The sequence below is a fragment of the Telopea speciosissima genome, chromosome 4 (genome assembly GCF_018873765.1).
Source record: "Telopea speciosissima isolate NSW1024214 ecotype Mountain lineage chromosome 4, Tspe_v1, whole genome shotgun sequence".
NCBI classification, from domain to species: domain Eukaryota; kingdom Viridiplantae; phylum Streptophyta; class Magnoliopsida; order Proteales; family Proteaceae; genus Telopea; species Telopea speciosissima.
In genome coordinates, this window is record NC_057919.1 from 8,750,874 (window position 1) to 8,766,518 (window position 15,645).

The following is a 15,645-nucleotide window of genomic DNA, read 5'->3' on the forward strand; positions in this document are numbered from 1 at the left end:
ATCACTGACATCCATTTTTATTATTTATTTCGTCTTGATAATGATCATTTCCTAATATGATATGACCCTATGATTGGACTCTTGCGTCATTATTGATACTCTTCCCATGCCCATACTAATCAAAGTGTTCTAATCTTCATGTCCCTATCCAAAAAAACACCTTCATGTCGAGAAGATTTATGAAAAAAAGAAAATGAAACATACTAAAAAAAAAAAAATACAATTTCTTTTCCACCAACTTTTACTACAATAAGATTTTCTTAATTCATGACTCGATGCTATTGATAATATGACACACGATAGTCATATAAAGCATCAGATCAATGCATGACTAACGGGAAGAAGAAGAAAGAGGGGACGGGGCGGGAAGGCAGATCCCATTCAAAGGTCTCCTTTGACCAAAGAAACTTCCATTGGATTTTATAAAAAAAGGAATGGACCATGGATGTAAGCTTCTTCCCCTGAGCACGTAATGTCAAATCACCCACAAATATTTTTTAAGGACAATTACTATCACTAATCACCCACAAATATTTTTTAAGGATAATTATTATCACTACCCTACACTTAGCCTATATTTATTAAAACTATCTTATCTTAAATTTCTTTTCTAAAACTATCCTGCTTTTAAACTTTTGTGAAAACTCAATAGTACAGATAAAAGTACTGTATTGTGAGAAATGAAAAAGAATAGGTGGATGGCCCAATATAAAACTGACCCGAACTCTGCTGAACCCACAGCTGCAATTTTTTCCGTAATTTGATCTCATGATGCAACCATGAAAAATGACTTCTCCATGTTCCAAATGGACCTAGATGATGTGATTACCTAACTAGGTTTTATGACCATACCAGCCCACCCCATCCATCCATTTAGGGCAACTGATGCACATATGGACACACAATAACCACAAAAACCAATTCTTAAGTATTCACTTCATCAAACTCTTTAGGTAAGATATTATGGGCCAGAGAGTTTATGGAGCACAAAAGAATGGAATAAACGACTTTACTGCATCAAAACCTTAGTAAGTAAACCAATTAATTTCCAAAGTACGAAGCCATCCCCAAGCAAATTGCCTTCTCTGCCTACTTCAAAATATGGTATTGTATCAACATACTAAGGCAGTAACTGATCACTGAATACCACCCTCTGGACTGTTAAGTTACTGTGTTTCGACAATCACCAGTCAATTTTAGGCAACTACTGTACTATCCCATTACTAGATGTTTTCCCCTGGTGGTAACTCGGCAAGCTTTGGAGTAGTACCGAGTACTCTCTCCATGTCAAAACGCACCTCAATGTTGCGGATGCTATAGCCAACTACCATAAGCCAATAAAGCAACCTGGCAAGTTCTGGTGCACTAGCCTCTGTTGCTGTTGTCTGCAACCATCATTAAAAAGTCATGAGCATGCAATCAATCCAATATTATTTTGATGCAACAGAAATTCAGGCAAACAAATGCTTGCTTAGTGATATTTCTATGTCGTGATTGCATAGCTTTTAAGATCTCTGATTAGTTTCTCAAAATTAAAATGTGTCGAAGAAAATGATCAATCTTCATCAAATTCTTAATTAATTCATAACAATTCTAGTTTTGTACTATTGTGTTCCAATTTCAGTAACTCAAGTATCCCATATTACAGTCTGTTGCCTCCATTTGAAACCCAATCCCACTCAACTGCATGGATAGGTTATTTCCTAATAATGCTTCATTCTAAATGTTATTTCATTCGAGTGAATAGTCCTCAAGTTATTTGATCCCCCCCCCCCCCATGCTTACAACCCTAAATTAAGATTGTCTTTCATCTAATTTCCTCTCCCTTCTATATTGTCTTTCACCTAATTTCCTCTCCCTTCTAATTCTACTTGCACCTAGAATCTATTAGTACTCATTGCGTTGCTTAGGGCTTTACCTAAATACCAAAAGGTGTGAAGTTATTTAAGAATCAGGCCCATTACTTGTAGGGTTTTGGTCGACCTCTCTGACCTAATCCTAGAGCACTTCCTACTTCCAAGAACAGAATATGTCACATCATGAAAATATCAACTTTATTAATTCATTTATTTTCATTTAAACCAGGAATGCAGAATGAAGAGTGGACGATGAAATTAGGATATGGCTGCCGTTGCAAACTTGAAAAAGATGGTGGACTAGACAAACCTTCATTTGGCCAGGATCTGAAACAGCCAAAAGTCGCTTTATAAATGTGTTCATAGCCAACATAACATCCTCTCCAGCAGTACTTGTTAGCTCCTACATAAGTTGGGCACATAAGCAAATTATCAACACAGATTATAAATGAGAAGAACAAATAACTTCCTCAACAATCACTACACCTGACGCTTAATAATATAACCAGCCTTGAACTGTAAAAATTGGTTCAGTTGAGATGATTCAAATTGATGGACAGAATTACACACCAAAAAAAAACCTGAAAGAAATGCTCCTGCTGGCTGGCATTCAATAAGGTCAACTTTTGTTGTCGAGATCTAAGTAGGATTGCTTAAATGGCACATCCTGTTACCCTGAATTTGCACCAAATGTAGTATGAGTTGTAAGCGGTCCTCGAAGACCTATTCATGAGTTGTTAGGCTAAATATTTGTAAAACCAAACTGGATTTCAGTCAGTTTTTGCCTCTGGTTGGACACAGTTTAACAGTCCAACCATCAGACAGCTAGCTGAAAAAATGGTAGACTACCTCGACCCAACAATAAGAGTGTCCAACTAATTAACTCTAGAAAGATATTCATAGTTCAAGGTATAATTCCTTTTAACAAACCCCGAAAATAACCACAAGCTCCTTTTTGATGTTCTACCCATTGCTGCAACCATATTTTGTTAATTCTCCATCACAAACAGTCTTGGATTCCTAAAATATTCTAAAATCCACATAGAAAAGATAAGAAATTCCTAAAATCAAACTTTGATCAGAATCAGCTAAAACACATTGAAACAAGCAGAGAATTCAATCTGAAAATCAATTGCATCTTGCAATACAAGGAATCAGTCAGTAGATGTCAAAACAAAATGCAGATGCATTTTACAAAGGACAGATTCCAAAGACCAAAATAAATTAAAACAAGTGGCCAAAAGTACATACTTTAAGATTTTGTGGCTCAAGGGATTTAAGATATTCCAACAGTTCATTCTGTCCATTGGCAGATCTCTTTCCTAATTGACGGTTTAGTTCCTCAATTTCTCCTTCAAGTAACTCAATGTATTTGACAACATCTATTTTCTCTGGACCAGAAACATTGTTCCACCTGATAACTTCACCTGTAGCATTTTTCTGTGTGCCTGGTGCATAATCTGGTGAATCCTGCAACAGTCACAGAGCCATGTCACCTAACAAGTAACAATTGAACTATTGAAATGAAGGCACATATGAAGCTATTTAGATTTCAACAACAAAGATTAGCAGATTATGCTGCAGATTAGAATGAATATACATATAATCATTATCAGGGAGACCATGTCCAACATCATTTCTCATTGCTTTTATATTTTCCAAGGTCTGGATCAAAACCAAGGATTACAGAATTGGGATTGAATTAGCCAGATCGGCTGACACCAACCAAGCCAATACAAGCTCATTCCTCTCACAGGATTGGGCAAATATTGGGCCGCATCAGCATTAGTACAGCCAAACACAGTTTGAAATTTCGTGAAATTTTTCAGTTTCGAGAAGCCTCGAAATGAAACAAGGGTCGACACTATAGGTATACCAGATTTCGACCGAAATTTTGTTTGATCTCGTTTCGAGATTTCGGTAATGTTTGGCAAAACAATACAAAGCAATGTTATAAATTTAACATTTCAATCGAAATGAATCCAAATTTCGACACATTTTGTGACTTGACAATTTCAACAGGAAGAGAGAAGAAACCCCATATTAAGAAACTGTTTATGTAATATGTAACAAGTAAAATGTACCATGTCAGTATGTCATATGTACCATGTGATGCTATTGATAATTATGAAAGGCTTTCCGATATTATGTTTTTTCATCCTAATGCATATTTTATTTGTTTTAATGTAATTTTCTGTGTTCTACAACTAAATTATGTGTAGAACAAGCTAATATTAGAGAGAGTATAGCAGAGTATGACGTGCACTAGGAACCTAGGGTCTGAAGCCAAACTATCATTTTGGGGGTGTTTTTTGACAATCTAACAGTCCAATTATGTTTACAGATACTTAACTAGGTTTCCCTGAAGCTTCGGGCCAAAATATGACCATTTGACCACCAAAATGGCCAACCGAAATATATCAGATTTCGGTCGAATTTGACCAAAATTCAAAATATAAATTCTGCACCTTGCAGCCAAATCCCATCTCTAATACCGAGTTTCACATCCTTGCCCACAACCCAATCCCATTAAAATATATGAAAATGAGGTCAAACTCCAGCAAAATCATTCTCTCTCTCTCTCTCCCCCCCCCCCTCTTATAGAGAAAACTTGCATGTAACTCAACCAGACCCAGGGAAAACTCAAACAACTACTATGGATTGGCACATGAGATAGTTGAAGTAAAGTTCAATTGAGTTATGTATGTGAAAACTTGCTAAAAAAAGGGCCCCCTTAATGGTCACTATGCCTAGTGAAAATAGTGAGCATTAAGAGATAACAAGCCATGTGGCAGTACATGGGTGGGCCCACATGATAGAAAACCTCAAACCCATCTCATCAGTACAATGCAGTCCCAAGTGAGTACAGAAAGTAGCTCAAAGTCAGACCTGAAACTTCAAAAAATTATGAAATTGCCACAAGTAAAATGAATATAACAGTTCTAAATGTCATCTTTCTAAGGTTGAGCCACTTCTTCTCCTCATTTTGTGACAAAATTCTACAAGTGAGATGGATGTTGGGCCCTCCATCACATGGACCTAGGCTGCCATATGGCAGGATGTAATCTCTTAACCTTACACTCACATGAAAACCACTAAGATTTTCCAAAAACTACAAAGGTAATATGGAGAACAGATACAATAGTAGACAAACAGGATTCCATAGAAAAGTGGGTGGGAGGGAGCTGAACATATGAAGCAACTAAATGGGTGCTCGCAGGGCAATTGCCACAAGAATGAGAGAAGTGCTCATCAGTAACATTTACATGGAAGAGGCTTTAATAGTTGAATTATCAAAGAGAGAGAGAGAAAATTGGTAATAATTGAAAGAAAATATTTTGTCCAAGGACAAGTTAATAACCAGTAATTCAGCCTTAAAGGTTTTGCAGCATTAGTCAAAAAAACTGGTTCGCTGGCTGTGAGAGTTCCATAAAGTCTACATCTACAGGAACAACTCGGGAAAGGCTCAACCTTAGACTAACTTCCCAGTTGGTTTGCCCTTGCCTTTCCAGACCTCATGTTTATTGGGCAGGGAAGTTCCAATCTAGTGTACAGACCTCATTTTGCCATGGCCCGAGTCGCCTGACCTATGGTCAACAGGGGCTTCAGTATTCTGAATATGATAACATTGCTCACGTGTATATGGGATTGTGGTGAATCATATTTAGCTTTGTGCAGGTTTGCAATCATCCCCCTGGTGTAACACATTTCCCAAAATAACCTAGTTTCAGCCACATGAACAAATACTCAAATAGATCCTTGTAGTCATTCTCATAAAGCCCAAAACCACATTCTCTGTAAAAGCATTAATCCAATAGATGCTTGCATTTTCCTCTATGCTATTGACATTGTGCTCAGGACTCAACTGTTGAGGAAGCTACAACTAAGCTCATCTTATTCATATTTATTATTTCTTAGAAAAAGGTTCTTTCAATGGACATGCATTTTCTGCTACAAGGCATAGTTGTCATGGCGCCTAGGCAAGCCAAAGCGGTAGCAAGGTGCCTTGAAGATGCGCAAAGTGGTTGTATGTAAATAGGGTAAGGAGTTTATGTATAATATAGAAGACTTAAGTCCTTAGTTATAAATATAAAGAGGAATTCATGAGTATAGTAAAAAATATGCTTTTAAGTTAATTGAAATAAGGGAAACAAAAGGGCATATGTATTAATTAGAAAGTTTAGTAAATACAATCTCAATGATTCCAGAGAAGAACTGTCGAGTAGGACTCTCGGTTTGCAGCGATGAGCGAACGATAATAAAGTTACAGACATGAAAGAAGAACTTGGTCGAAACTGCAAGTTGTCTCGGTTCACAGCCTACCAAGACGAGATATGAGTCGACTTTAAATTTGATCTGGTTTCGCTCGGTTTTGACACTGTTTCGGCTATATTTCGGTAATTTTGCGAGTTTCGACATAAACACCTATATAAATTCACTTATCCCCATCGAAACTTGAAGACACTTGGCTCGAAACCAGGACAGGAACTTATTTATGCGAAATATCATTTAAGTAAAATAAAATTATTTCATTTACTTAAGATTTTATTCATAAATAATCAAATACCCCCTATTTGAATCCAATAAAAATAGTTAAAAAATAAAATTCTAGGATGTGAAAAACATGCATATTTCTCTTGTTGTCCCTGTTCATGCCAGACAGTAGAAGATAATAGCTCCTCCAAACCCTTCCACTTCGCAGTTAGCGATGCAAAAGACAATTGCCTTCCAATTTTACCATTGTCTGATATATGTAGCATCTAGTCGCCAAGCTTGAAACTATTTCTTTTATTACCAGATGACACAGGGTGAAGACTCAAACCAAGAGCAATAACAAGCAAAAGCTTCCATCTTTTTTTTTTTTTTGATAGGTAGGGGGGGATGTAGGATGTGAACCAGGAGACTTGAACTCAAGACCTCCTGATAGCAATGGGCCTTTACGCACCACTAGCTACCAAGTGCGCTATGCACTTGACCACAAAAGCTTCCATCTTGATCCCCATATCTTTGGGACATACAGCTTTTCACCCAATCCCCTTGATAAAGTCATACTACTGCCGTCTCCCCGAGGCCCAAATCATGCTCCAAAGGGGGGGGGGAATCTCTTTCCCAACCCCACTTTAAAAGATGATCTACTCACTCCCCCCATGCAAAGAAAAGAAGTCACTCGGAGTCCCATCCCCTACGACCAATGCATTCTGCTAAGAAAACAACGCCCAGAAGTGGCGATTTGCAGAAGAAATACGAAAAACAGAGAAGAACAAGTACACACAAACACACAGGATTTATGTGGTTCACCCCCCAAAATGGAAGCTACATCCACGGCCGAGCAACAAAACGAATTTCACTATTCTCTGGAAATGTTACAAAACCTCTTTTACAGCCCTCCCAGAGATAAGAACATTATATAGATAAGCCCTAACCCGAGGAAGTACAGAAATACCCCTGGACCCAGAAATTGCCAAACCGGACAGGGTCGGACCAAAACATAACATATATCCCAAAATATACCGTTTCGAAGATCTTGACGAGCCCAACACAACTCACGGGCCCTCCGAAGATCTCAACCGCACATTCTGGACCAAAATCAGGCTTCACCAATAACACATACTTCTGAGTAGCCACTTCCCAGTGAAAGCCTAGTTCATCAATGCTAGACTTATCCTAAACCCCCAAGCTGCTTCTGCTTGCACACCAATTTCCATCTCACTGAATAAAATTTTCTTTTCTTTCCTTACATAGCCACAACAATCCCCTAGCAAACCACACTGAAGCCTTTTTAAGTCTTTATAGATACCGAAAACTTCAAAAGAAACATAAAATTGGATCGGAACCCCAAATTTGCATGGCATGCATTGTTTTAGTTCAATCCCAGCTAGTTCTCAAATTTATTATTTCTTTTTATTGTGGGGAAGGGGCTGTTCCCCTCAATTTATTCTGACTTTGATATGGATCATCAGTAGCTTCACATGATATTTTATCACATTTCTCTTCATTGGATAAGTACAAAATAAGATTCATGTGACCAGTAGACACCAGGTTTAACTACAGAAAAAAAATGCCTAATTCCTTCTGGCTTTTTAGGCAGAAATTTAAAACAATTTTTTTGGTTAGATTGATACCTTTGGAATTATAATTTAAGCACTATATCCTAATCTGGGAGGTGAATATAACAATGAAATCCCCAATAAAAAATATGGGGCTTAAAAGTAGATGATACAAGTCCTGAGACCTTGTAAACACTAACCAGAGCAGGGTTTCTTTGATCTAAGCTACTCCTTGACCATTTTACTTATAGAGGAGCATCTACATAATATGACCTAATCCATCAATCCCAATACCAACAATGTACACCATTCATCACATTAATAATAAAAGAATTACTAAACCCAGAATATCCTCGTCATGATCCACAGCTAAGATTGATGGTTGAGAAACATGTCTTTCAAAGTCGTAAAAGAACAATAAAGGTCTGGAAAATAAGCTTACTTAAAACCTTCTTGTGAGGCCCAGGCAGGCCCCCCTTTCCCCTTTCCATATATTATGCCAAGTCTAGGGTAGAGAGTTTAGAGTATTTTAAAAAAAATGGTAAAAGAACATGATTCCAAATACATTAGAGACATACATCACCTTTTTATCCTGTATGTCAGGAAGAGCAACCTGCTCTAAACTCTGTTGCAATTCCAAACGATATTGTGCATTCCTAAACATGTAACCAGTCATCATAATACTGTACATGAGCTGTGCAAGATTTTCAGCAACCTGAATCAAAAACCAAGTGCTTCACAATTATAGCGCATGCTGAAAGTATAATGTATGCGGAGTTATACGCTATCATAGATAGATGCAGGTGTAGGTGTAGGCACTTGTGTGTGTGAGATTTTTACCCCAAAAAAAACTGTGTGTGAGAGAGAGAGAGAGGAGGAGGAGGAGATCAGTCAGTCAAACATATTGTAATAAACTTACTGTGGTAACTGTTACTGCAAAGAATTGTGGGGGAAGTGTTCCAATCATATTGGTAACTGTCTGTCGCATTGCATCAACCACCTACAGCAGTATCCGCAAGAATAATTTCAGCTAGAAAAACCCCAGCATGTAAAAGTAAGCACATCTAATCTGAGACGATAATATGGTTTAATACGAATCAGTAAGATGAATAAAGATGGGGTGGGGGATGATGTAGATCCAAGCCTCCTCGAATTAAGGAAGCCACCCTAAACCTAGGGTTTTAGTAGGAGCCTTACGATAGTTTATTTCAGTTCTATACTTAGTTTTTTTAGCAGCCTTAAGGACTTAATCCTATTGGCTGAGATTGTTTTATTCTTATTGGTTCCTAGAGTATCTTTTATTTAAGTTGTTTTAAGTTGTCTTAAGTTATTAGGGGTAGATGAGTCTTTTCCTTTTAAGTTTAAGTTATTTTAATCTAGCTACTCCCATCCACGATTGATGAAGGAGAGTTTGACTTGTAATTTGTTTTGGCCATTAGGCCCTTATTAATAAGAGAATCGTGGGAGAGGCTCCCCCACAATTTATTTTGAAAAAATATTTTGTTGCTTTGCTGCCTTTGCTGCTGCTGCCATTTCTCCCTTTGTGTGAGTGTTGCCTTGTGGATCTCAAGGTGCTAGGGTGAGTGGACTCTCACGACTCCTTGCGTCTGTCCAGTACCGGGAGGTTCTTCTTCTTCTTCATTCAAGCTTCTTCAAGCTATTGTTGCTGCAGATCTACAAAACCCAGTGAGTATTTTATAGTTTCTGCTATTTAACAATCTTCTTCTTCTTCCTCCAGCTTACCCTAATCGACCCCCATAACCCTAACTCCATGTAGAGTCTGTCCAGCCCAAATTTCACAGTCAAGCCCTTTAAAACTTCAAACACAACCCCCTCACAGCAGACCCTCCACTCGACTGCCATCTCAGCCCCAACTTACAACTCTAAACCCTAATCCCCTCATCCCTCTAAAACCCCAAAACCCTGGGGTTCCCAGATCAGTCACTACTGCCCATCAATTCCCCTCCATATTCTGATCGAGTGTTCTTCCCCCTCATTGGAAAACTCGACCAAAAACCTGAGTCCAAAATCCCATCTTAAATCCCTAGTTTCAGCCTAGAATCTAAAACCTAAAACTCGAAACCGTAACCCTAATTCTGCAGATTTTTCAAACTTAACCAAATCCTATTATTGTTATCCCATAATAACCCCCTAGACCTGCATATTAAAACTATATAAGACCCATTCCCAAATTCCCCTCCTAAACCCTAGAATTAACCAAAATCCTAGTGCTGTCCATTCGAACCAGCAACCCCTTTGGCTGTTTGGTCCTGTTGTTTGGCTCCTAGTAGGCCTCCTACCTACATAGGACTACATTAGGGAAACTTCCCCATGATTTGGATGGTACTGCCTCTACTTTCCTTTCTTCTTCTATTTGTTTTTCAAATGGTTGCCGTGATTCTAAATGTAGGATAGTCCAACATGTTCATAGGAAAAGACTGTATCCATGGCAATGCTGAACAAAGAAACAGTACACAAAGATATCCATAAAGAAACAATAAGCAAAGATAACAGACCTGCTGAGGTGCTCTTTTCACAAACAATTCCATGAATTCTGGCTGCACATTTTTAACATACTCCAAAAGAATTTCTCTCCGGCTCTTCGGCTGGTCACATAAGGAAAATGCTCATGTCCCCAAACATCAATAATAAAATCTATTCAGTTGAATGATAGAATGATCAAGTAATAATTAAGCAATAATAAACATGTCATGTCAGCCCCTTGGTTCCAGTTTTGAAGAACAATCCTTGATACACTGTCTCTATTCTAAAGCAACGGAAATAATTAGAGATTTACAAAATTAAGTTACAGTCAATGGCCAGTAGGCTAAAGCAATACAAATAAATCACTCATAAGTACATGGCTGGCTAAAAAGTAGTATTAGCAACAGAAGTGCCTTTTGTTAATCTGTCTTCCATTGATTTGGATTTACAGGCAGGTTTTATGAATATTGATACCTTTGCAATAGTTTGGGGTTTATAGAAAGTAAGAAACAAAAGAAACTTTAAAGATAAAGCATGCCTAACAGAAGGTCGTGTGGAGCAAGGGGCGATTATTACTGCACTGGGCTCGTTACTGGAAAGGGTTTTCCCAGCTTGACTGATTCATGTTTTGCTTAATATGGAGATCCATTTTGTTCAAGGATTGAAACTGATTTAAATTTTTGCAAGTATATTAGAACATAAAGTTTTAGCCTGTTGTTTTAGATGGAAAAGAAAACAGTGACTTGTGCAGATGATAAGGTACGGGTTTCCTAAACACATAACAAATGCTCAACTCAGGGTACGAGGGTTTGAAATAAGGTTATTAAGATTTACCACTCTGTGGCTTCCAACTGGGGAATCTCTAGTCCCAGAAGAAAAGAAGCTAATAATGCACTTAACGTTTGAAAAAACATAAATTGATAGAACGGCAGGTAGTTTATGCCTATCAACCATTCAACCTGTGATGGGTTTCGTTCCAAGAATCGCCCAAAAGGCTATCCTCAGAATTTCAAGACGGACGAGCAGACTAAAGGATGAAATTTTGTTTCTTCCCTCAATAATTCATTAAAATTTAATGTAATAAGTTCCGGTTCATCCACAATTAAGCGAGAAGAAAGATGCAAATGATGAAATAAACAAAAAAAATTGATCAGAGAGAACAAGAGGTAGTACCAGAGTACCGTTAGGGGTTTTCGAGTCACCGGCTCTGGAATTATTGTCATCGGAAGAATAAGCGCGAGTTCTCAGAACGCATCTTCTATTGATCTTTCTAGGGAAGCTCAGTGAATAAATTAAGCGAGAACGATAGGTGGAGATAAGTGGCAACGGAGATGGCGATGTTGAGGTTGTCTTCACTGCTAACAAAGACATTGGAGCCCCAAAATCAATGTGAATAGCTTACCTCTTAATAATATTCGAGGTGTTATTGTTCGTTCCTAATGCTTCCCATCGATCTCCATTAACAAGAGCAATGCTGGACTGCTGGAGTGAGGATAGTTGAAGGGAAGGCTACAACTGGTTCAGCGAACGGCTCGGCCGGCGGTACTCACAAAGATGAGATTACTTTCCCTCTTTATTCTTCAAAGGACGACGATATCATTGTGCCCAACCCAAGGACTCCATTAATTGAGCCCAAGCCCAGCCCTATCGGGCTCAACCTAGCTCAGCCTGACCAAGGACCGGGCTATATCAGGGCTGGAATTGGTCGGGTTGGCCTTAATTGACCCTAGTTCAGTCCCTCCTGGTCTAGGGTATGATGTAATTGGGAGGAAAAAAGAAAAGAAAAGAAGCAAAAAAACGTTGCCAAGCTGCGTAGTGTATGCTACCACCTCCCTGTGTTTATCTCTCTTCTCCTTGTATGAAATGATATATATGCCCCTATTATGGGAGGAGAGGGATAGACACAAGGAGGCGCTAGTATGCGGTATGCATCCTAGCAGGTAGCAGCATTCTTTTCTCTCAATTGTATATTATATATTAGGGAAAAAGAACGTTGTTTGGTCATGTGGCTCCTATGCCAAGACAAATGAGTGCACGGAATTACCTCCCAATCCCTCATAAAATCAAAAATTTCATCCCATGTTGATATCCTATGCACGCTCTCATTGACCCCATTCTAATACTACATAACGAAGCACCGATCTCTTGCCGAATAGAATCTAATTTACAACAAATCTCTTGAAGAAACACAACACATAACATAAGGTATGATGGAACCTTGTTGTAACCAAAAATTATGAATTGAGAAATTGAATCCTTTATTTGATTGTCTTTTCTTCAAATTTTCTTCTAGGGGAGGGTAAAAAAGGGTTTTAAAATAATTTTAAAATGTCATGCCTGTATATCACTTTCAAGCACTCTCATTTTCTTGTAGTGCAAGCATGCATGAGATGAAAGGGTTTTATCATTCTTTAAAAAAAAAATTTGGAAAGAGGGATTTTTTTTTTTTTTATAACCCCTAAAAAATAGATTTTACTCTTATTGAAAAAATAAATGCATTATACCAAAAAAGTAAAGGGTGAAACTTGGGATGTCTTTTTCACCAACTTTTTTTTTTTTTTCTATTTATAAAAAATGTGTGTTTGTTTTAACTACAAACTTTAGTTTTAAATTTTGACGCTTTCCCACATTATATAGTCTACAAATGAGTTACAGTGAAATATTAATTTTCCAAGTAAATTTGCACTAATTATTATACCTACTGACCTGTCTTTCTCATCAATATTGAGTTGAGAAAAAAGAAAGGGCAAATTTCTTGAGCTGCATTTAACCATGTGGTGGGGCAAAGTCAATCGTATATTTATTTGTTTTCTATAAATACCCCTTCTTCCTTATTAGATGGTAAAAATAGAATAGTTGGTTGCCTCTCACATGTACGTACACCTACACACGTGTACGTGCAAAGGAACTGAACTCATAAGTAACTACCTTTAAGTTTTTTGTTAACTGACCCAGCTATAATTATTTGGGAATCAGCAAGAATCTCTTGAACCCTAGGAAAAGATTATTCAATTTCTATTGGAATTGATTGGTTTGGCCTATCCACTCCCGATTCATTGAACCATGTGGGGCAATGACTTTGGAGTAAGAGGAAAGAACTTCTGTTGTAGAAGACATGGCAAGTGCTATTTGAGTTGTCAATAGTTAGATACAAATGTATCTGTTTGAATAAATTTACCTTAGAAGTAGAGAAAATTCAAAATGTAGATATTGATTCTCGAGGACATTACACATTTTAAAAAGAAGAAATAATTTAGGAGAAAGTTTTCATCATCATGTCGGAAGAGTTCAACCACCATTTTAGGGTTTTAAAACATCTCTCTATTTATGACTGGTCAAAATACCCCTCACTATTGCGAGATATCCTCTCCCACCCCTCTGAAAATCACGGTCAAGGTATTCCCCTTCATTGTGGCTTAAGGAAATTTGGTCCAATAATTTATTCTTTGTCGTCAATTGCCCAAAACAACCACATTTGTTGATAGAGAGGGATGAAAATTGCATTTTTTTTTGGGGGGGTGGGGGGGGGGAGGAGGTTGGTTGGATCATCTCTTGGTACATTTCCATCGTTATCCTATTTTTAGCATCTCGGAATGCATTATCAATTTAGAATGTATTCAAATAATATATACCAAACACGACATTATATTCAGATTATGAAGGCCTTGTGGCTTCTATACCTCTACACGGACTATTCTAGAGGACTCGTAGAAGATTATCTCTCTTGGTTAAATTGATCATTAGGAAGGTCCAACTTTAGCTTAGCCCTATGTCAAGTTTTAGATATGGGAGAAAGTTCTCTGTCCGGGAGTGTGGTCTACGCCAGCATGCCCATGAATCTCTCTCTATCCTTCCCATATGAAAAGACACCTCTGCCCCCTTGTTTTATAGGAGGAGAGAGATAGACACATGGGAGTGTTGGCGTACGCCACACTCCCGGATAGAAAACTACTTCCCCTTAGGTGGTATGACTCAACATATTAAGGACCTCTACATTTGTATTTTTTTACATGTTTTTTAAATTGGTAGGATTGGTTGATTCGATAGATGCCAATTCGATTTGGAATCGATCAATGCCAATTCTGACTCCAATCAAGTCTGACCAATTTGGAATGATTCAAATTGGAATCTATGGAGATCAGCATCCAATTATGATTTTTTAAACCTTGTTTATTAACTGTATCATATTAAGTTTTTTTTTAGGGGTAAAATATATCATATTAAGGTTGCATCATGGTTACATTGCGAATTTATACTTTAAATCAATTTGTCATTTTTATATACAAGAATCTAATCATATTGAAACAACCCAAGATAATAGATTACGATTTGGATGTCTTGTCAAAAAATTGTGATCTCAACCAAAGGTGTCAATTGAGCACTATAAGGCCCGTGTGGAGGCCAAAAATGAAAAGAAGTAAGTCTATGTTTGGAACATAAGGGGAAGAAAATAGATAGTTTGACTATTTCACGTGTCTGTTTGCTTTTTAGGAAAGCTATCTTATTTTATTTTTTCCCCTCTCGACTTCTAAACAAAGCCTATACATCAAGTGAGAGATGACGAGAGTCTTCCATTGGGCAATGCACAATACTTGAGAAGATAAAATCCATCATTCTCTTTGTGTGGTGCATCATCCGATGTGTCACATAGGTGCACTGGGCACTGCATTTCACTTGAGAGGATAAAATTTCAATCTTAGGAAAATTATATCATTTAAAAAATTTTCCCTCCTTGCTTCCAAACAAAGCCTAAACACCACGCGAGAGATGAAGAGAGTGCTCCAATCTAGATCTTTATCTTCTCAAGTGCGCGCATCAGACGGTGCACAACACTTGAGAGGATAAAATCTATCATTCTCCTTATGTGGTGTACCATCCGATGCATCACATAGGTGTACTTGACAGTTTACAACACTTGAGAGGACAAAAATCTAATCTTAGATTGTAGTTTTCATACACAACTGTGTATGAAAACTTTATATTTATCTAAAATGTAGTTATAACGTGTAATATACGTGCGCTGGAGTGGAGTCTGGAGAGATTAAAAAGACAAAGAGAATTAAGAATGAACGAAGAGTATTGAATTGTTTGTTAATTGCTGACTTATCCTCGCAGAGTCTTCGAAACTGATGTTTTGGGCTTTGGGAGACTAGAGACACACAGACTGTGATGGGCCTGGGAAGTAGGAATTATTCTATTCATTATAAAGAAAGCAGTTTTCTGTACGGAAGTATAGCTTATGCCCGCATTTCCACGAG

General features: G+C 37.7%; 1 protein-coding gene across 1 annotated transcript; it reads right to left on the reverse strand.

The window, feature by feature from the left end:
• Positions 1-1,131: 1,131 nt before the first annotated feature.
• Positions 1,132-11,850, reverse strand: LOC122658564. The gene is made up of 7 exons (XM_043853578.1): positions 11,561-11,850; positions 10,420-10,509; positions 8,823-8,903; positions 8,487-8,618; positions 3,108-3,326; positions 2,167-2,259; positions 1,132-1,385 (listed from the first exon to the last, which is right to left on the reverse strand). The coding sequence occupies exons 1-7, from the start codon at positions 11,756-11,758 to the stop codon at positions 1,224-1,226; spliced, it is 975 nt and encodes a 324-aa protein (XP_043709513.1). The 5' UTR covers positions 11,759-11,850; the 3' UTR covers positions 1,132-1,223.
• Between the last annotated feature and the right edge of the window lie 3,795 nt (positions 11,851-15,645).

Bases quoted from the DNA above. Each gene is read 5' to 3' on its own strand.
- LOC122658564 (XM_043853578.1), bottom strand. From the start codon at position 11,758: ATGTCTTTGTTAGCAGTGAAGACAACCTCAACATCGCCATCTCCGTTG. The intron at 8,904-10,419 runs GTCTGTTATCTT...ATACTGCTGTAG, and splicing joins TGAAAAGAGCACCTCAGCAG to GTGGTTGATGCAATGCGACA. The intron at 8,619-8,822 runs GTAAGTTTATTA...TTTTTGATTCAG, and splicing joins TTGCAGTAACAGTTACCACA to GTTGCTGAAAATCTTGCACA.